Source organism: Rhea americana, unplaced genomic scaffold (genome assembly GCF_003343005.1).
Source record: "Rhea americana isolate MKP2758 unplaced genomic scaffold, rheAme1 scaffold_9, whole genome shotgun sequence".
NCBI classification, from domain to species: Eukaryota; Metazoa; Chordata; class Aves; order Rheiformes; family Rheidae; genus Rhea; species Rhea americana.
Genome location: NW_028187088.1, coordinates 2,060,038 through 2,082,848, shown reverse-complemented (window position 1 = coordinate 2,082,848; position 22,811 = coordinate 2,060,038). Strand labels below are relative to the sequence as shown.

At 37.8% G+C, this 22,811-nt stretch overlaps 1 protein-coding gene across 1 annotated transcript; it reads right to left on the bottom strand.

The window, feature by feature from the left end:
* Window positions 1-5,867: 5,867 nt before the first annotated feature.
* On the bottom strand, window positions 5,868-22,249 carry LOC146584765 (solute carrier organic anion transporter family member 1A2-like). The gene is made up of 14 exons (XM_085324181.1): window positions 22,178-22,249; window positions 20,852-20,993; window positions 18,867-18,999; window positions 17,815-17,921; window positions 15,329-15,475; window positions 14,911-15,009; window positions 14,210-14,443; window positions 12,019-12,183; window positions 10,466-10,661; window positions 9,554-9,719; window positions 8,319-8,503; window positions 7,719-7,783; window positions 7,009-7,126; window positions 5,868-6,146 (listed from the first exon to the last, which is right to left on the bottom strand). The coding sequence occupies exons 1-14, from the start codon at window positions 22,235-22,237 to the stop codon at window positions 5,978-5,980; spliced, it is 1,986 nt and encodes a 661-aa protein (XP_085180307.1). The 5' UTR covers window positions 22,238-22,249; the 3' UTR covers window positions 5,868-5,977.
* Between the last annotated feature and the right edge of the window lie 562 nt (window positions 22,250-22,811).

Below are 22,811 nucleotides of genomic sequence, written 5' to 3'. Positions count from 1 at the left end.
TGCCATTTTGGGAYACTCTGGCATTTGAATTTCACAGAGTATTCCCTATTCTTAGTCATCTGCACATTTGGGAGACTGACTGAATTGCAACCCTATGCAACACATATCGAAAAAGTATGRAAAAGTGTCAATTACACTAGCTATACTGAACGATTTCAGTGGCTGACCCTCAATATTAAAGCCATGCAAATATACGGCMGAAGGGCTTTTTCCTTGTGATAGGATTTTCTTTTGGATTTATCAGCTCACAGTACCAAAGCAAAATAACTCTTCCCCTTCTRCCAGATTCTTCCTCTCTCCAAACATTTACTAAAGTCATAATTCTTTTTTAATAATATCACTGTCTGCTTCCATGGAGGAGTGTAGTATCAAATTCAGAAGGATGATGTTAATGACAGAAATAAGATGAAAAAAAAGATCTGGAGAAAACTAAGCTCTTCTCTACATACCACTGGCATTGCTAATTAACAGAGAAAAACGAGGACTGGTCCTAAAGGACCAGTTGCAAGAAAAGCTCGTAACCTTATCCAACCTTCATTGGTCAAGCTTATCTGACCTGAAATCATGGAAAGATAAACGAACAAAGAACGTTAGGAACAGTGAATAGCTTTGTACTTAATATATTTGAATYAGAAATGACTTCCTTAGCACCCAGCAGAAGATTTCAGAAGCCAGATTTCTGCATAACAAGAGTTAAAATAAAAGGAAAGAAGCGTAGGGCCTTCAATTCCACTGAGTGGATGTTGTTACTGGCTGCAGCATCCCTTAGGATTATCTGTCTAATAAGTTGTAATACCTGAAAAATAAATGAGTTGATAAAYGACAGAAGTTATGTGTCTGTGTGTGAGCATGTGCAAATATCCKTGATAAAATATGCTTCCAAATTCCTAGTCATAAGTGTAAGCCACAAAACAGCATCAGTGCTATTGCAAATGCTGCTATCCTGGTACTCATGCAGAAGCTGGGTAATAGGGTAGGAAAGYGGGGAAGGAAAGCAGGGTTAGGCAGCAGGGCTCATGCCCTCTTGAAAATAATGCTGTAATTCTGAAAGCATCTGCAGAAACTTCAGCTTTTTTTATATACAATTCTGTCTTTATATCAGAAAGTTTTCTTAAGATTGGTTTGCCACCTATACAGAAGAAAGAGAAATCCTCATGTGCCAGACTGCACGCCGTTGCCTTCACTGGGGCCTTCCAGAGAACAGCCTTGAAACAATAGTAACAGCAAAGGTACAGCATGATCTGGACCACTTGTTTTCCATTAATCTCAAATGAGAAGTCTTGGGTTTTTCTTAAAGCCTGTTAGGAACCATTTAAATGATAACATTATAAAGCTAGGCAGTCTTTAAAAAAAAAAACACAGGGGGGTCAAGGCCTCTTACAAAAACTCAGMCTCTGTGTTCAACTTCTTTCTCTGTCTCCTACACACACACACACACCACCATTTCCCATCCAAAGTGGGATCCCTGCCCTCCGAGTGAGGACTTTCCTGACCCACTGCCCAGGCTATAAGGATCCAGCAAGTTCCCACCCACAGACGCATGCAGACAGGTATATCCTGAGCAACTACTGTTTGTATTTCCAAAAAAACTCTCTTGGAAATTAACAGGCATATATCACACGTCCAGCCTGCAGCTTCCGAGTGGGGCTCATCCTGATGGGCCCCACCATTAGGCATTGCCGTGCCTAAGCTTTACCTTCGAATGCGATCTGCAAGTTTTTCTCATGTGATTTAAAACCCTTTTAAAATAATTTAGGCCTTGGGGGCTCTGGACAAAGCAAAGGAGAGGTAAATTACCCAACAATTTCCCATATTCCTAGAGGAAGTCCTAGTCACAGTGAAAGTTCAAAATCCCAACCAGCATAGCTGGGAACACTTTATGCCTTATTAGTAAAGGAAGAGACTGAAAAATCTCTAAAAGAAGCAGCAATAGCCAGGAATTTGTTGCTGAATATATCCAGTTTTTATTACATGAGTAAACTTACATAAACTGAAAAGTTATTTAATGCCAAATCTTATCCCAGGCACGCTCAGGGATTTACTTGCTCCACATCCACAGACTGAATTACTTCTGGGTGCTGTGTTATATGAATTTGCTTGGATGAGAAGAGTCTGCAGGGAGGGATTTTCTGATAAAATTCATCCTGAGGTAGAAAGCACACAGGAAAACCCCACTGTTTATAGTGAAATGCCTGAAGAAAGAAAGTGAAGTTGAGCTGATAATGAAGCTCATCCAAAACTGTAATGTTTGTTGTTCAGAAGCTATACATTAGCATAATATGTATGTATCACAAACACGAAGCCAGCAATCATATCATAAACCAGATAGACTTGCTCTCAACAAAATTATTATGTAATGATGCAGGTTTGGTCACATAACTCCTTCATGCCCATTAATTAAAATGCACTTGACTGGTAACATGTTTTGCCTTTTATACTCCCAGATGAGGAATTTTGTCTCTAAAAAACATCATAYCTTAACCAAACTACATCATCAGCAATGTTTAGCCATGCACTTGGAATAGGTTTAAATTCTTAAATGTTAGAAACAGCAGGCAGATAATGACATTTGTGTAAGATACAACAGTTTCTAAGATAGGTCTAAACCTGTTAATAACAACTTGTAAAATACGGAGAAACTGATGAAATCAAAAGTTGATACAAAACAATGTAAATACAAAAATAGTATCATATCCTACACATGCATAAAGATGTGCTTTAAATTAAGTATTAGCTTTTTCAGTGAGATACTGAAGACTTTGTGGGTAGTCCTTTGAAAATGTCAACTCACTGCTGGAGCATGGTCAAAAAAAGATCAAGAAAGAGGAATCATTACAAAAGGCACCGAATACAATATGCTAGATGAACATATGATATGCACACAGTTCCAAGTACCATTGACTTTAAAATATGTCCAAGCTGATAGTATTGGTCACACTGCCAGAACAACATCAAGTGTTGGTTTCTTATTGTGTGTCAGCCTCTGTATCCAGGCATAAGACCCAGCCCTCCACATGGCAGGTTTAAAAATCAAACCTCAATCCATAAGCATCCTTTACCGAGCCAGTGATAAACAAATGTGGTTAACTGCATTGTGAAAGCCATCTGCTCAGCTCCTGCGCACTCAGAAAAGAAACTTACCACACATTTTTATCAATTTGATATGGGATTTAATCAACTAAAGCCTTCATATGCGACTACTTGATAGAAAACCTCACACTTACTTCTGCTGACATTATTCCTGGTTTTGGCTTGTTTTACCCATAGTGCTGATGCAAATCTCAGTGCTTGAACCAGTAGATCAGGATCAGCCCAAAACTTTCAAGCACAGTGGATATGATTTTAATACTTACTACAACCTACAGCAGTAGCCTCTGTTCAAATGAGCGTTACAACTATGGCATTTTTGCAATCAATCTTGAGATGTTTGACTTCATGAGCACAGTTCACCTGCTTAAAGAATAAACATCAGTGTGGCCACTCRTTTTAAAGTTAGGCACATGCTTAAATGCTTTGCTGAACTGAGGTCAGCATGCTCAGAACTTGGAAGGATCAAGTCTGAAGATTGGCTTTGCATTAGAAGGAATAATTCCAATAATATTTTTTAACCTCCCAGGCTATTCCCAGGAATATTTGTTGTACCAAACATGGGATGTTATAAAGATTTTATAACGATTACTTTGGAATGCCCTGTACTCTCCATTTCTTGGTTTTGCTTCAGAGAAGTAATGCTCTTGCCTTAGACTTAYGCCAAGAAACCTCCCTACCATGCCATCATCCATTCTCTCCACCCAGCACCTTCTAAGTSAATGAGCAGATTGAGTAGCAGGATAGTGATTTCAAACTGTCTGGTGATAGTTGTCTGCCACACTTTCTCAAGCAGATGAGCTGCTTGAAATAATTGAAAAGAAAATGAATGTCAGTACCAAAAGGCTAAATGTCAAACTAGGAGACTCTCCTATCTGCTTTCTTCCATTTCAAAACACAGTGAGTTAACTGGGCCTGACTCTTTGGCAGTGGTCCATTTATACGGCACAGATTTACTTAACTAACAAGGCCCTTTTGTTTGCCACAGCTGTGAAACTTTGGTAGGCTATATCTTTTCACGTTTCCCAGGTTACCTTGGCACCAAACTGTGACTAAATACTTGCAAGAGATTTTTAACTGTAGCTTTGGAGGAATAATAATCACCACAAGTAAGAATGATGGCTTTCATTAACTGCTCTAGGGTGGCAAGAACAATAATAAAAATTAGCTGTGTCTCAAATATTCACGATGCCTCTAGAGTACCTGGGGCATAGCAGAGACCTGTACTCTTTGCTCTGCTGTGTTACATGCTGCATCATGTTTCCCTTTTCTTCTCTTCCCCTTCCTCATGTTATAGCTGTTCAGCTCCATGAGGTGGTGCGAAGGGAGAAAGGAGCTGTGATTTATCTTTTCAAAAGAATTAACAGTAAGACTTCCCATATTTGAAGCTGAAAACTTTAAATTTTGGAGCTGAATTCCCTGCTCCATGAAAGGAAATGGGTGTTTTCTCTTTGAGGGACATGATTTTACCTGAAGCACTTTCAAGCACACACAGTTAATGAGCCACCCTAAAGAGTCTGTACAATTTTATAATTGCTCTAATGTAACTATGTGGGTGAAATATCCTGCCTGTTTTTTCACGGCTGTAGAAGCTCTCGGATGTATAAAATCAGAGGGATTCTGTGTCACACAGATTAAATAAGTAGGAAACACTTGCAAGTACTGGAGTGTTAGTCTATGGTATAGAATACAGCTCCAGAAGCTCTCCATACATTACGCAGCAGGGAATAACAGTCAGGGGKTTGGGGGATTTCCAAAAGCTATACTAAAAGGGTTTGAGAAGTTCCCATATGGCCTGCTCCAGACAGACCAAAGCTCCTCTGCACTGAAGCCAAACGTGAGGCAGTTTCAATCTAGAGGCTAAACAGGGATGGTTTAGGTAAATGGTACCCAACCAGATATGCACCTCGCATGATGTATATCCCTATCAGTAGGTTTGTCTGTATGGGTCTGTTCCCGAGACATTTAGGGTCTTTTTATGAGATACCTAAGACATCTTAGGACAGTGGGTCACTRACATTGAACCCCAGATGGATACTGCCTTCATTGTAGCATCACATATGAGAGAAATAAAAGTTGGACAAAGACTAGAAAGAGCACACAGGTGTCTACTATTATTTATCATTCAAAGAATAATCTGTCAAAACGCGTAAAGGTATAGGATTTAATAGACATCATTTTGCTGGCAAAGTTCCCCCACTTACCATTCTATCATTCTTATTGTACAAGTTACTACTTTCTAAAGTGAATGTGACTGAAGTSACAAATCCTGTAAACCTTTCCTTGTCCTCATTGTACACAAGCTTTAAAACATCCCCATAACACAGTATGTTTTATTTTTTTTTAATTTTTGTTTGTTGTTCTTGTTACCAAAGCACCCAGGCCAYGACCTAAATCAGGTTCATAACACTGGACAGTCCCTGCCTGAAAGTATTGGCAATATAATTACATAATTTTATGGAATACTGAAGCCCAAAGAAGCTATGTGTCCTGTCCACAGTCAATGAGAGAGGCTGTGGCAGAAGGCACTGGGGAATTCCAGGGTGAAATCTGGCATCACTGGAGTCAGTTGCAAAATGCTAACTAACTTCAGTGTAACCAGGATTCAAAACACATGTTTTTGCTTCATAGCCTTTTGCTCAGATGACTCAGTCCTGGCATTTCATAAGTTTTCGTACTTCTACTCCTGGCTCTATTGCACAAGACACATTTTTCTCTGTAGCCTCTGTTTATGGACACATATTTTTCTAAGAATAGAATTAGGATATAACTTGGTGTAATTCTATTAATATCTGTCCAAAAGTTCACTAGTAAATAACAGATTTTTCACRAAGATATGTCCAAGATTTACACTGCAAGGTTTTTTCATGATATGTCCTGCTTTGACATGCTATTTTAGTGACTCATTCTCCTCTTCTTTAGCCTGCATTTCCACTGGTGCATTTATTAAGACTTTGTTTTCAGAAGATTTAAGTTTCTTCTTTAAAATAAGGAGAATTAATACACATGGGATATAGGATACTCCACGTAATACTGCTGGCAGACCCAGGTAGAGCCATCTGGAATAAAAGATGAACTTCATTAAGTATATGCATTCATAAAACAACAGCAAAACTATTCAGYGTACATCCTCTTGTGATAATGACCAAGCTGCTGCAAAGCCTGTGCCCTGAGCTCTTGGATCTCACCTAGGATGAATCAGTGCAAAAACAAAGAACATGTCAAGGGCAGCAAAGTGGCTGCTTACCCCACTCAACTTCAGGCAACTAATCTGGACAGTTAAGTTAGCTACCTGGTACATGTAGGGRAAACAGAGAGAGATATGAAAAGGGCAGTTCAGAACATCTGAGGAAAACYTGCAGGTATTCATGAGCTAGCATTCTTCTTCCAAAACCGATCTTAACAGTGTTACCATGAATCAGGCTGAGGCTGTTATTTCAACATCACTTTTCTTCAAAATTCCCGTAGTGCTTCTAGAAGGACTACAAAAGGCATGAAGCATAATATCCTGCATCAAATTCCAGCTTGGGTAAGCATGTCCTCTGCCTAAATTTCCCCTGTAACTTAATTCAAGTACAACTTCACTCATTTTCTGTTCAAAGATATTAAGCCACTAAACATCTAACATTTTTTTCCATGAGTGTTTCCATCAGACCTGTAGTGTGTTAAGGCCTGTTCTCATGGAAAATGTTCAGTGCATGTAAACATGGTAACAGGACATTTCTGTTCAAAGGATGTTGCAATGTCTGTAGCAAAGGTTGCACTTGACAAATAAAGCCAATACCAAAGGAAAGAGTTGTGTTAAATCTCTAATGCAGGARAAATCTGTGTACTGGATAAAGATGAAGAGCATACACCTGTATCTCTACATATTTAGTAATATAGTAAGGATGAGAAATGTTCATAAAATAAAAAACATACCTGTAATTGACAATATCATACATCCTGCATGCTCCTTCTCCTCCACAACTCATAGTACCCCATTTCAAGCATGTGGTATCTATCAAAGCTCCAAAATAAATGGGAGATGGAATTCCAGCTAAAAAAATAATATTARCAATGCTTTTGTGAATAGTATATTTTTTGAGTAACAGGTACACTACAGAACTTGTGTAGTTTCTCACCTACTCCATCTGTCCTGTTCTCTTTCAGCATGAACCATGTTCTCTACCTTTCCTATGTTCCCTCCTCTTTATCACTTACTCTCAGCAAAAAATAATACTTTCCTATTGTGTATTTAACTATATATACCTGTTACAATATAAAAAGCATGAATTGTGATTCCTACTCAAAACTCAGCATTTTTTCTTACCAATGAGAGTGTTCTGTTCAGTGAGCACTTGACAAGAAGGAAGGAACACAAGATGGCTTTCAGATGAGCCCCATATATAATCAGCCTATCCCACAATATCAATACACACAACACAACACAATACAACACAAACTGAAAGCTGTTCCAGTTTGCCATGTTGCCTAGATTTATATAAAAAAAAAAAGGAAAAAAAAAGAAAAATTTCCCCTGCTCAGAGGCACTCCATAGAGGTGGACACCTGTGCCATGCCCATAACCCAGCCCTGACCTATATCTAACTCCAGATAAGCCCTAGAGATGCGCATTAGAGCTTTTCTTACCAAGTACTCTTGAAGCTAGTCCATGGAGACCCAGTCCAAGTGATTTTTCTTCAGGCTTTAGAGACCTGTATGGTAATTGCATTGTACACAGATTAACAGCGGTAACATTAATAAAAATAGTTACCTGGTTAGAATGAAGGAAATCATTCTATCTAGAGTGTTGGCTAAAATATTTCATTATCCTCATTACACGACTTTGACTGAAGTTCCTTAACTAGGACTGTCAGATTGCAAAAGGAAAGGCTATTCTCCCAGTATCACCCACCTGCATGGAGCCCAGGCCAAGGCAAGATAGTGGTGGCTTAATCAGCATCATGTCAATGTGATCAATAAGCAGATGGGTATTATGCACCTCTCGGTATCTCAATACACTGACTCAGTGGTCTTTCATTAACTCAGGATAGAGCTGACAGCCAGAAGCAACATAAAGCTAACAAAATCTAGCATGAACTAAACCCTATCAATCAGCACAGAAGTGACGTAAGATCTTTCTGTTCTTCCTCCCTCCATACAAAGTAACACACTTTTAAATCATGGAGCTGCTTGACCCCAGAATAAAAAGTCCAATAGGTTTCTTAAGATAAGAACATTTTACTGTACCTTATTAAGACCATATATCCAGGCATAGCTGATAAGGAAAAAATGAAGCTGCAGATTAACGACAATATTAAAAAATAATGAAGCATCTTGTCACAGTTTTCTTCTCTGTCACACTGGCCCAGAACTGCAGAGACATTTTGAGATGAAAACCCCGAGGCTGCAATGCAGGTGCAGTTTTCCAATACCTGKCAAAAGAGTGTTTTAATCATATAGACCTATCAAAACTCACACACTGAGTGTGAAACTCGCACGACTGGTGCCTTGCTCGTTCTCCTGAGTCTGTAGATCACACGTGTAGCCCAGCTGCCAGGCATAGATCCACCGGTCAGCTGTAGGTGATGTGTGGGGTCCTAGCAGGAGGGAGCTGGGGTGCTCTTATGTAGCTGGGAGTACACAACCTCAAGCAAGCCAACAAAAGAGCCCTTTGTAGAAGATATATTTCCCACCATAGCCTAGTAATGTGGTCCCTCCCCTGCCATTAAACCTGGCCATTCTTTTCATAAACCAAATGCACAGGATCTCACATGCTAGAAGAGAAAAAATCAGATATTTGATTTAAGGCCAGGTTATAATATCTTAACTCACATGCTTGCTTCTACTGAATTAATTAGACTATTCACAGAATAAGGGCTAACAAATGTTACCCTCAGTAAATAATGGCATCAGCACCTGGCCCATACTAAATCTAATCTAATCTAATAGTTCTCTAAAATATTTGTATAGCATAAATGATTTCTAAAATCTGTATGGTTTGGATTTTTATTGAAGTTATTACTTGCAATTGTTTTCCATCTATCAGGGYTTATAAATATTTTTAATTAATTATGAAAAATGTATAGCTAATTAGGATGAAAAATGCTCTATAATACTTAGTTATTTATTTAAATCTATAGGATGAAAGAGATTATTATACTCATACTGTAGAATTTCATTCTGGCTGAAATGCTCTCAGGTTTCAGACAGGCTGATAACACCCTGAAAATAACTTCTCACAGTGTTTTTAGTATTTTGACTTCCTTCAAAAAAATAGAGGCTTCTTCGCTATATTCTTTAAATTAAACTTAATTTAAACTAATGTTCATATTCAGCTTGGAATTTCTGTTGCTACTCAATGAATTTGTCCAATTCTATTTCATACAAGTCCAAGTGAGTGAACAGGTATGGATATTTCTCCCCCTATTCCTCACCTACTATATTTCATAGCAACAGTGCGGRAAAAAAAAAAAGTGCTTTACCATATGTTTTCCAGTTCCCCTTGAGGCTTTACACCCCGCAAGACAAGGTGACACGTAAGTGATTCCGTTGTCCCCACAGACAGGGTCCCATACTTTCAGTGTGCAATTACAATCACTGTTGCAGTCAGTAAGCAGAGTATTTTCTGCATATGAAACATGTTTTATCCTGAAATACATTTAGAAGATGAATAAATATTTCCGTACTGAAATCCCTAGTATAAGCCTGTGAAATGCTTACAGTTCTGTTCCAGCTCAAGCGTTGATCCAGGACACAATCATACATGCTTCTATCCAGCAGTCATRCCCGTCTATCTATCTATAGGGTATCATACTATAGTATATACTCCTCAGTAGGTATTCATACCCTACAGCATTTCTCTCACCTAAGGCATATAGGTGCTCAACTGTCAATAAGCATTTATATACCTGCATGTGCATTTACATACATGCAGCCCCCCTGCTGATTAATGGCAGGCTTCAAAACAAGAAACCACAGATGAATTTCCTGTTCTCTTAATAACAAGCAAATTCCAGTAAACTAGTGCAAGATAAAGAAAGTTTTTATTCCTCTGTAATTCTGAAAGTGCATTCATGTATATRTATGTTTGATCAACAGCTTTTTACTTTTACCTGCAGTTAGATGACTTGCATATATAACTGTATTAGTGAAAGGATCAGTAGGGACATGCAATTGTAGAATTATTTATATGCATATCTTTTTCAATACAATGTATCATTTAAAACAGGAACAACCAAAGCTAGACCTAGAGACGTAGTGTCTCACTCAATTAAAAAGTCTAGAAAAGTTAAATCCTAAAGCTGAAATGTACCTAGTTTTGTTCTGAAAAACTGTGGAGTCTCTGGCTGACTTCTGACAAGAAAAATCATTCCGATGTGTCTTAGAGAACATACCCTTCATACGAAACTGTTAGGCCAGCAACTGCTGAAGTGTCACAGATAGTCCAATAGGTAGAAAAGTAGAGAAAGTAATCAAATAAAGATATCCAAAATGCCAGGTTTGCAGCCTGAGAAATATTTATCTTGAACTTCTTCATGAAGAAGCCTCCAAAAAAATAACCAACGCATATGACTGGTAAGTTGTAAACACCTATTTAAAAGAGTAAAACATGTTAAAATAAATAAGGAGACTGGTAAAGCTACCCACATAGGAAGAACGTGCATATAATTTGGCAAAGATGCATATGCTTAGTGCAAGTGCTTAGGGCTGATTAATTTAAACTAAAGTTCTCTTGCACTTCGAAAAACCAGCCAAAGTCAACAGCAGTTGTGAACTGCTTGGAGAACCAGTGGCTAGGACTCAATTCATTAGAAAATTGCAATCTACCACAGCAGTCTAGTCCAACACAAAAAAAGACAGCGTTTCCTCCTATCTGAGAGAGCAGCTCAAGAGCAGGATAATCTAATGGAGCACATCTTTACATATGCAGAGATCACAGAAATAAGGGACAGACATGCAGTTTTGGAATGGGATTAGTGAACATATGCTTCACTCTTCTTTTTCACTGTTTGATATTTTAATGAAGCAAATATTGACAGAGATACCGAGGAACTAGTTTTACAAAGCCATCATATGACTTGGTTGTCTTTGCTCAAGTAGGTGTTGGTTCTCTAGCAATCCTTGACTGCATGTGAGCATGGGGAGTGTGAGGAAAGGGAAGAGCCATTAAATCAGAGTTGTTTTCCTCTCAAAGTACTCTGTATTTGAATACCGAAGGTAGTCAAACTGAAAAAGAGCTTTGCAGTGCAGTGACAGTAAGATGTCAGCATACAGATAAGATGTATGATAGCTACATGGCTTTGTATGCAGAACTTCAAAACACTGGTGACAGAGATTATTAGTGGTACTCATAAGATCTGGGTCATTTTAAGGTATGATTTAAAGAAATTGTGGCAGCTACAATGAAAGCTGAGTATTCAAATAAGGAACAGAAGTATGGCTTGATGTACATTAAGGTGATTCTTCTATAATAATTTGTCCTGGTCTAATTAAGCCTCAACCCTTAAGTGAGAGAATGCTGAGCATTTAAGAAATGAAAAAGTTGAACCTATTGTTTCATGATATTTGCTTTGTGCTTCAACTACTTGCCATTAGCATAATCTCTTTGACATCAGTAGTGCAAGTGGTGCAAATTATATCAGATSATATAATAAACCAACTGAAACTTCTGGAACAATCTAAAAGACGGGAAATGGACTGTTACAAAATTCTGAATAGGAAATCAGGAGATGTTTAGTAGAAAATGTAAAATGATTATTTAGAACTACTTTGTAGTGTGGAATCTCTCTCATGCAGAAGCATTTGACCCCAGCATGTATACRTTTACGTGTATGTATCTGTACAAGTATATAGGTATACATGCACATATGTGTATGTATAGAGGGAGAGAATTTGCATATAGCCATCACCAAGTGGTAGATTAGAGCAAAGCAAAACGTGAATGTACCAATTAAAAAGATGGCGTCTGATGCAGATTTTCCAAACTGCTGTTCCAAGTATTTTGGCATGAAGGATATCATGCCATTGTATGCACTGAACTGTAACACAGTTACGCATATAAATAACATATAAATTGGGTTGCGAAACAGAGCCTTGAGGAATGGGATGAAATCTGGAAAGAGAGAATGCAACRAGTTAGTGCGATGCTTTGTGAAATGAATCATCCATTGCTCAGTTTATCTGAGGAGGAAAGAGGGGAACACAGACAGTCCTTAACTGGATCAGGCTAATCCTTGTGCTTGAACAGAGACCACAGATCAAAGACTGTTTGCTCAGTGCAGCCTTTCCCAGTGCATCTCTTCTACATGGAGATACCACCACCACCACCACCACCACCCGAACACACACAGACAGCATGCACGGTGCTGCTTATAAACACAGTAAAAATCTCATCAAAATCTTCCTGAAGGTTATGAGTTAGGCAATGACTGAACCTTGAAACTGCAGATTTGCAGTTTTGCCCTGTTATYCCCATTCCTTTTCCCCTCATCCCGTCCCCGCAGAGCATCTGTCAGGATCCCTTACCCACGTCCAGCACRCGGCAGACAAAAGGAGTGCAAAGGGGAAAGGATACACACAGACTAGACAGCTATAACTGCCTGTCACAGAGAYATAATCACTAATTTTGGCTTACCTTACTGTTAGTGAGGGGGAAAGGGAAAGGTAGGGGAGAAGAGGCCTGAAGAAAGAAGTGACTCTGATTATTCCCACCACATCTCCTGTCTTCAGTGAGGTAAACCTCGGAGAAACTAATTTACACATGTCTTTTCTCTGAGTAATGCCTGTTAAATCAGGACCTGAACCATAAAAAACCCACAACAATTCCTCTTTCTCTCATCTTCTCTATCAATTAATGTGCTGAGGTATTGTCAAGAAATTCTGCAGAAAAACATAAACTTCTGTAGAACAATGACCGTGATTCATTGAAAGTGAGCACTAGTGAGCACTGATACGTGTCTTTCAGAGGCAGGCAAGCATACCAGTAGAACAGGATCAGTATATTAGTCTTGCAAAAATGGGTCAAATATCTGAAACACAATGAATAGGCTGGCTTATTTATATACGTCATGCAGTTTAGAATCAGAGCTTTCTGCAGAAGAGGTTACCATGTTAATTTGAACTATAAATACTTCAAGTTTCAACTTCRAATGGCAACCTTTTTAATTCAGGATATTCAAGGACAGTGGACATTCACATCAGTGCAGGAAGAGAATGATGACAAATACRAATAAGCTCTGAAGTGTACTCAGGAGTGGTAGGGAGACACAGTCTGAGCTAGCAAACTTACCTCACCAAAGCAGTATGTTCTTCATGAATCGATTTGGGGCTACATGACAGCAGAGAAAGAAACTGTTTAAAGTTGCAATATCAATCAATATCTGAGTGTTTGCTCAAAGTATGGTGAATATTCAGAGCTCAGCCTGAAACATCATAGAGCGGTAGCTCGGACTTGGAGCTGGGCATCCAGAATCACTACTCTGAAGGTCATAGCCTTTGACATATTTTATTCATTTATGTTTCTAACTAGTACAAAAATTAGAAGGAAAAAATAGCTTACTACAGATATATAAATCTGAAAATACACAGATGTGAATGTTGCTATTGGTAGCCTGAATCAATGTAAGTGAAATAGATCCTTCTTCAAGGAGCCATTAAGTGTCTGTGAGACAGTTAAGCACCCATCAATTCCCTTTGTGCCTTTAAGCTGGACTCCAGAAGTGCATAAAACTTCTGCTAGTTTTCRGCACAGTGGATTTGGAGACACATGTAACTAATATTTTCAATTTGTTCACAGCTTACTGAGGTGTAATATCCTTTACGACATTTCAGTGCATTAAACCTCTAGGAAGGAAAAAAAAAAAAGAAAAGAAAAGAAAAGCTCCAGATCTACATATACCTGAAATGCAGGAGGGGTGGAAAAGGAGGGAAGTCAGGACTTGGATGTATGAAATTAGTTTTCTTCTTCTGTGAAGGCCATTCTAAATCCCTGTATAAAACCTTTGTACTACAGAGAGTTGAAAAACAGATGTATGCATTTCATACCTTGGACCCATCTTTACTTATAAAAATAYGCAGACATAGTTTAAATSATAAGGACAAAAAACAATAAGACGRAAATAAGACACAGTAAAACTTGCCTTTAGCAATTTCATACATGGTCTGCTTGGTTTCATTTTTATCATTTTCTTGCAACAGCACCACATTTTTTTTACGAAACTCCTCATGTTCTTGGGTTTCTCCTTCCTTCACAAGGGACCTGGGCAAAAACCATAAAGGTGTTCCTGCRAGAAGATTCACTGATGCACAAATCAAAATGCCCAGCCACCATGCTCCAACCCAGCGGGCATCAGTAACTGTTATAGTTATGTCATCTAAAAAGAAAAAACATCTCATATTAGTTCAGAAACATTTTTTGCTGTCATTGCTTGTTTTSCTAATAATCTCTGACATATGTAATAGATTTAACACATTTTAAAGATCTTAAAACGAGGCTGATGAAAGAGAATAAACAGTCTCTAGTCTTCTTTTCTTATGGTGCTAACTTTTCTGGCAAATTTTAGTGCTTTGTATTAAATTAATTCTAATATTTTTGCTCTGTAAGTCAGGCAATACAGTAATTCATCAAATAATTTATATGGAGACTCATTTGCTCATGTGTGAACTCAGGGCATTTATTGCATTAAATATTGTAACAGATTTTCCATTCTAAACGGAACACTAGCAAGCTCGGATGAAATGAATACAACTCATACCAGCTCAGAAACATCTTTTAGTGCTGATAAATACACCACTCGTGCCTACTGATTTATATGAAAGCTTTTATATCTTCATCCATTACCTGTGTTTACTGATCCCACATCAACGAACAGTTCTGCACAGAATGATCCCAATAAGAAACCAAGGAATGGGCCAACCACAGTTGCTGTGTGTAGACATCCTGACATATGAAAAGGTGAAAACATACAAAATCAGAGCCTGCACATAATTATTTTCTTGGAAGTATTATAGATGTTTAAAACAACTCTACAAAATAGATAATTAGGCCTAAAACCAGCCTCACTTCAACAAATTAATAACAAATATTTAAACTACAAGCTGTACAGTATTATTATTTAGATAAGGTAGCAAAGTCCTTCTCTCATCTTCCTTTACTGGTCTAATGGAGTCAGAAGAACGTACCTTTTCCTTTTGCTTATTTGTTTGTTTGTTTAAGGGATAGGAGTTAGCATAATAAGATGGAGTACTTATAAATTTACCCAAGTAGAAAGGTGAATTCTCTGCTTTGGCAAAATCCTCCAAATATGAAATGCCTAGAGGCATGATGGGAGTTTCACCTATTCCTCGCACCATGTTTCCAATCAGCACAAATATCCACAGCAAGGATCCAGGCTCTTTTTCACAATCTATGTATAAAATAAGAAGCCAGAATTTCTGTTTTCATTTTAACTATTAATTACATTCAAGAGGTGAAGATGAAGAATTAACTAATAACTTAAGCTTTGATGGGATTTTTCTGTAAAACCAGAAAATAAGTTGTCGAGGTGCTTGAAAGGCTCCAGAACTGGAAGAAGCTGATGCATTTGTTGGAGCAGAGTTTAAAACACTTTTCTGCCCACACCACACCTTCCCCAACCATCTGGCAGTGCTGATCACTTGTATAACCTAGGCTTTTCTCCTTACGCATTCCCACCAGCGGAACTGTTGTTTTAATGTCAATGGATAGAGGACAAACCCAGAACATCTGCGTGCCAGAGAGATGAGATCCTCTTGGCTCTTAGATGAAGGTCCTTGCAGCAACCCTCCTGCTTCAAGACTGATGCTGACCTGCCTCAGAGCCTGGCAGGGTCTCCTGGCACTTAATGAGATGCAAGTAGATCCTTGGAAYGACAATCATAATTTATATTTGCCACCTGATAGTGGCTAGTTAAAACAGCCATTTTTGTCTCACACCAATATGCCATGCTTTTCCATTTCAAACCAAACAGGAATGTTGAATCATCTACAGTTTTCACCTAGAAAACAGCTCCTTTTACAAGATTTTCATGTTAGCAGACTACATGTCCCTGCATTTATCAATTTGGTATGGCAAAGCTGCTGTGATCCATCGTGGGGCTTGTTTTGGATACTGAGTTGAAACATTTTATTTTGATTTTCTTAATAGAAAATTTTGTTAGAATTGAACATTTTAATGGGAAAAGTTTACTTAGAGAAAAAAACTGCTTTTCAGAAATAATGTATTTCGTTTCAGATTTTTCTACAATGTCACAAAGAAAGGGTTTTCAAGCTTTAAAGACATCAGGTCAAGTTTATGATCACTCTAATTGAAAACATTACTGTTCAGAGACCAAGCTCAGGTCTACTATATCGGTGTCAGATTCCTGCCAGCAAACACATGTGAAACAATCCAAATGCAGATATGGTCAAACTCAAATAAGTTTTCACATCACAGAGGAGATGGGCTCATAAGTGTGATAAAAGTGTCATAGTTCTACTTGTCCATAAGCTAATAGGGAAACAGTTAATTTGCCCAAGTAAAGGCATGCGAATGAGAATCTCTGGGTTCTATTGCCTACATGGCCATTGAATGGCTGTCTAATTTAAGGAAAATCCCTCTACATATCTCTAACTTTTTGTTACACGTAAGTAAAGAAAAACAATATCTGAAATCTTCAATTAAAAGATTAATAAGAAGTGCTATTTATAGTGCTTCCTAACTATCCTTTCTAAAGTTGGAAAAATTAACTCCTAAAGTGATATGCAATCTTGGAAAGCTTGGAAATCATGTTCTTTATTAAATGGAGACATAGGAAACTATAGGATAACAACATTTGGGTTTGATGTCACAGTGTACACAGAATGATATTAAAGCAGTGTGATTCAGCTTTAGCACATACTTATGGAACATCATCTCACCTAGTTTTTGCCATCCACCGATAATCTGTTTCCAACAATCAACAGGCACATCCAGGAGGTTATCTGCCCTATCTTGCAGTAAACACTATGAACATCTCTACAGTAAGTGACACATTCTGAAAGTACTCCGTAGTCTCCTTCCACTATTTACCAAGGGACCCCATAGAGTTCAGCCTAAATGGCTGTCTCTGAGGTGGCTAAAGGCCAGGGAGATTAATCTCATCATCAGAGTGAGAATTTTATGTTATTTTTTAATCATTGTCTCTCACTCTTTTGATTTCAAAATAGTTACTTTATATGCATATGGACTGGTAATGGAGATGTATATTTCAGTCCCCAGATAAGTTTTCTTTTTTCTCTAAAAGAACACAGGTTCTACTTTTTTGCTCTGCCTCTATTTCTCATTTTTTCTTCCAYGTGTGATACAACAAAAAGGGATCTTGATGCCTTTTACCATTTTCCAAATCACAGTTTCCCAATTCCTCACAGTGCTATGCTATTTCAAGTCAAAAACATGAAGATTTCTGAAAACAGCATGGTTTTTGATTTCCCCAAGCAACGTGGAATGACAGGGATGTTAACTCAAGCTGTTTGGATACTGTAAAAACTGCATGAAAAGGACTTATAGAGTCCTTTTGGACTTTGGAGTTACAGACTACAAAAACCAAACAAAGCTAAGAAATTGCATGGCCTCTAGTTTTCAAGCYTGGAAAAGGTACTAGTTCAAAGCAGAGCCCTGAAAAAAGTATTAATCAAGAAAAAATCTGCTTATGTAAATACTATAAAACAACTGAGCAGAAAGTAATAGTACATACYGGAAGAGCCATACCTTTTAATGGTTTTTCTGCAGGTGAAGAGAAAGAGCTTTGATTAACAAAGCACAGAGGCATGACTGAAGAATTCTCAGACGGTAAAATGCTGCTTTCAATGTGATATCTGTTTGAATCAAAATATGGCATTCACAAATTCAGAAGAAATACTTTTGCACCACCTCATAAATCTGCCCTTCAGTAATGAAGCTATCTAGAARGGGATTATGTAGCTACAGTAAAAAGTAAACCCAAGTCAAAAGTCACCTGAGCCTTAGTAACAACATGAAGTAGGACCAAAAAAACTAYAGGAAGGAAAGAAGCCAGTGTTTTATTCAGACTGGTATTTTGTCTCTAACATAACCTTGTAACAGATGCTTCAGAAGATGATGGAACACCCTAAAGAAGACCTCATATTATCTTCTCTCCTATTCTTCATGCACTTTAATCCAATTTATACCCTGAGTGGAGGGTGCTACCAAGCCTGTCAGAAACACACCACCTTGGGCATAACAAGATTAAACTCTCAAAGGATCTTCTTTTCTCTAAAATGATCTCACTGATTAAAATGAAGACAAGCCTAAATGCTTATCTTGTTAACCCAAGTAAAAACAATGAAAAAGTGGATAAAGAATCATACCTAAAGGCACTGTCAGAACAACAATCAGAYACAATTTATAATCTAGATTCCAAAGCAAAGACCTCTGAAAAATCATCCTGTATTTCTCATCCAAGCAGATAAAAGCAGTTTATGTAATGCAACAGTAGCATATAGACCACTGTTTCTTCAGAGAGTCCATGGGAGAGGTAGCATGAAGAGGAAGGGTTAGGGGACAGGAAAAGGGATAAATACACAAGAAAGGGGAAGGGATGTCAGCTGCCCAGCAGAAGGGTGACTTTCTTCAGGAAGTGATTACTGACTTTTGAAGCTCTCTCAGAAACAAAACAAAGAAGCCACTCTAAAACCATCATCCCATACCCAATGCTTTTCTCRGTAAGCAATCTGACTTCAGTTCTCGATTAAGGCAGGTAAGAGTCATAGAAGCTATTGTGAGTTAAGCAAAATACTCACCGTCCCATCAGGAAATGTGGAAGTGATATCAAAAGACAGCCAAATGACATAATTGTGCAGCCCAAAGCAATTATTCTCGGTCGGTGAAGCTTTGCTCCGAAGTAACTCACAAACGCTATCAGCAGCAAGTTCCCTGCAAAAAGAAGGTGTTTCATATTTATAAACTAAGGCATCTTTATATCTTTTAAAGTCCAACACAATTTTGATTATACCTTGTTAGCTCAACATCTGTTACTTCTCTGGTCTTGTGAGCACTTTAACCAGACAGAGAACTAGCTAAAGATGCAATGATTCTCTCCTATCTGTATTGTCAATTTTTATGGAAGAGTTATACTAGGTGGGAATTAACATGGGAATAGAAGCTAAAATAGAACAGATATCATGGTGAAAGAGAAGATTTTTGACTGCATCCATATACAGAAGAATTTTCCCACTGCTTTACATACAGACTAGACAGAAAAATGTATCTTTTAGGAAATTATTCTCCTGGGATACTGTATTTTGCAAAGTATGGGAAAATAGAGAAGTAAATATTTAGGTGTTTTGGTATTGAAAAGAATAAAAGTGAGATGGCATACAGAGAAAAGAGGAATAATAAATTGATATTAATTTCAAAAATCATTTAAGGAGAATTTTTAAAAAGATTTTTGTCTTTAGTGCCATTTAAAAGTGCAAATGGGCTTACAAACTTGAATCTGTTCTCCTCTGCTTTCACTTCCAAATCAGCTGATTTGCTATATTCCTCATTTATTGCTAATGCAGCTAAGAAATCTCATGTAATGAATCAGGTCCCATAACAATAACAATTGTTACTACACTTACTAATTTTGTCACCTTCTTGTCAAAAGAACAAAACTGTGTCTCTGACTGGCAAGTATCATGCTTGAATGAWTTTTGCATCTTTTCTTGTATATAATTGCTAGACAGACTTCATTGAATCAATGGCTTGAATTACACTAAAACTTGTACACTTGTACAATTCTAATAAATTTATTATGTCTGGCACATACACTGATTCTTAATCATTTATATCTTAATGTGATTGTTCAGTTATTTTACATCCTTGGAAAGAGGAATGCCATAACTCGCTCTTTTAAAAAAGTTCATGTAAGAGGAAAATATTTTTAAGATAGTAACTTTTCTACACACCACCTCATTAATCTCGACAATTTCACATTTTAAAAATTCCCTATCTTCTCAAAAGCATGAGAAGCTGGTTATTCATTCTCTCATGACTCTCATGACTCTCAKGACAGCCTTATCAGACTGTGTTGCAAGCAGCAGCATGGAGTGGTGAACAGTCCCTTCTCTTTGTGTATGTAAGTAGATGAGACCAGGAAAATGTATGGATGGAGCCTTGACTCCCCTTCCCGCCAGTACATATGTGCCTATGTAGAACATTTCCTCCATTGAGCCACAGATAATAGAGGATCCAGGGCTTCATGGTGTAAAATGCATCATCTGATGGTCTCTACTTAGATGGTTTTTGAAGCTAACAAGCCTTTCAGTTGGCTTTGGTGGCAATGTCAAAACCTGTGCCTGTCATTTGGCAGTAAAGGTCACTGGTAGGAGAGTTGAAGGTCACTATCAGTGGAACTAGAAGCTTTCTTGTAGCTATGAAAGTATGAAAACTTGAAACACTGTTCAGTTTGAATGAGGAGACAAACCACTCCAACCAATTTTCAGGTCACTGATGGAAGGAGCTGTAAAAATGATAAATATGACTTTAAATCTAATACAATCTCTCCTGAGATAGTGCTTAACTTAGCAGAACCAGCTTCTAATCCTAAACGTCTTTATTTGAGTAAGTTTTCCCATTGCTCTCCAAGACACTAAATACATAGTTCAGAAGGTAGGACAGTGTTGATCACTATTCTGTCTCATATAGTGAATGACAGATTACTATGGACAGAAGAGTCCCTAACACATGCTCAGCCAACATACTATTTTTTGAAGGAATAAAAAATATTAAAATGAGTAATTACCAATTTCAAAACTTCCATTAATGATCCCCACTAAAGAAGCTGGAATATTAAACTGCTTCTCTATCTGTGTGTACATGCTGTTCATATAAGCACCAGACATTGTTTTACCAATATATGCAAATGATAGCGCCAGCAGAAATACCTGGGAAAGAAAAGGGAGAATGAATAAATTTCAGCGTTTGAAATTCAGGAATATTTCCAGGCTTTTTTTATGATTAAAGACATGCTACCAAATAAAACAAGTGAACCGTCCTGACATACTGACATGCATGCAAATACAAAGTCAAATCCCATTAGCTATCCATGTCCACAGAGCTATGGCTTCAGTGAATGAAGAAAGGAAGCAGGATTTTGTTCTTCACCCATTCCCAGTCACCAAGACTCTCTTCAGAAACCTCAAGCCCCATTTCCCCGGCTAAGACGTAGGCATAGCACGCGCACTGCCACCCTGTGCCTGCTGCAAGATTGCCATCTGCAGGACTGCCTAACATCTGCAGCCAGAGGGAAGGGAAAAAAAAGAAAAACAAAAAAGAGGAGTTTACTAAGTGCAACAAAGATCAGATCTTTGCACCCTTTGCTCATCTGAGTGATAAATGACTTGCAGGAGTAAGATCGTTGTCTTCGATAGAATAACTTGTTTGAGTAGCTACTCTCCATTCTCAGTAGAGGTCATGAGCCCAGAAAGAGTTCGATCGAACAGGTGTAGTAAATAGCAGGTCCCTTTTAYGAGAAACTTTTAATTGACAGTAATAAAATAAATATGAACATATGCATTTTCATTCAAATCCTTTTCATTTTAGGATACCTATTAAATAGTATTTATGAGAGAAAAGAAATAGTATTTTTAAACATATCTACTGCAAATCCTAAAAAGCAAGAGTAATATACTAGAGCTTTGAATCACTATGAAAAACAAACTTTATATAGAGTTTCTTGACAACTTGTAGTATGGGGTTTGTCAGTAGTCAGTTTTTACAGCTGTGTGCCATGCGATAATTGGTAAGGCTCATTTCACAGGTTAAAGAAGGAACAGTAACTGTATCAGATTAGGGGGATTACACATGTTTGGTGGTGGAACTTCAAAAGAGCAATCAAGGCCTACTAACACGTCACAGAGCATAAGGTTCAGGGACATAGAAAGCAGCACATCTTTGCTTACAAACCTGCTTGACCTCAATGACAGGCATTAAGGATACAAAAAACACCCCAGAGATCGTTCATTCACCTACTCTAGAATTTAACTCTGACTACGAGTTGAAGATTTTGGCTACAGTACAAGCAATTATAATTGTGCATTCATATAAATTTGCTAAAACACTTCTGTACCTTAAGCTTGGAAATGCAGCAGAATTTCTCCTCTGCACGTCGTTTTCCAGTTTCTTTCATGTTGCTTTGCTGAAGTGACTCCAATATCTGTTTCTGAATCTTTCTAATGATTCCATTGCAGTGTTTAAAAAGATGAAAGACAAAAAGAAACAGGTTTGTCCCAAACTTGCAAAAAAATCAGATTCCTTCTGAGACCAGATATTTGAGCATCTTCCCTAAATAACTGCAAACTGAATTCCAACTAATATGAACCAAGACAATATTTTCTAATCAAGAAAATTTGACATACAAGTGTCAATAGTGTAACAGCTAGCTATTTTTCATCAGATACTGAATGCTGTCAACAGGTACTCACTTCCGTGGCAGTATCCAACTGCCAGTATGGAGGAACACAGTCTATGGCAGGATGAGACMTGAAGGAAGTGAGAAGTATATAAAGAGCATTAAGACAGATGCATTAGCCTGGTAAAAAACAGGAATAAAAACATTCATGTTCAGATCACAATCCAACCAGAAAGTAATGATGGAGAAAAGAGATGCTGTGTAGGCAAGCTAGTTTGGAACTGTCTGTAATATAGATTTTCAATCTTCTTCACTAGCATTTGTACTAACCATTGGGGGAGACAGAATTATG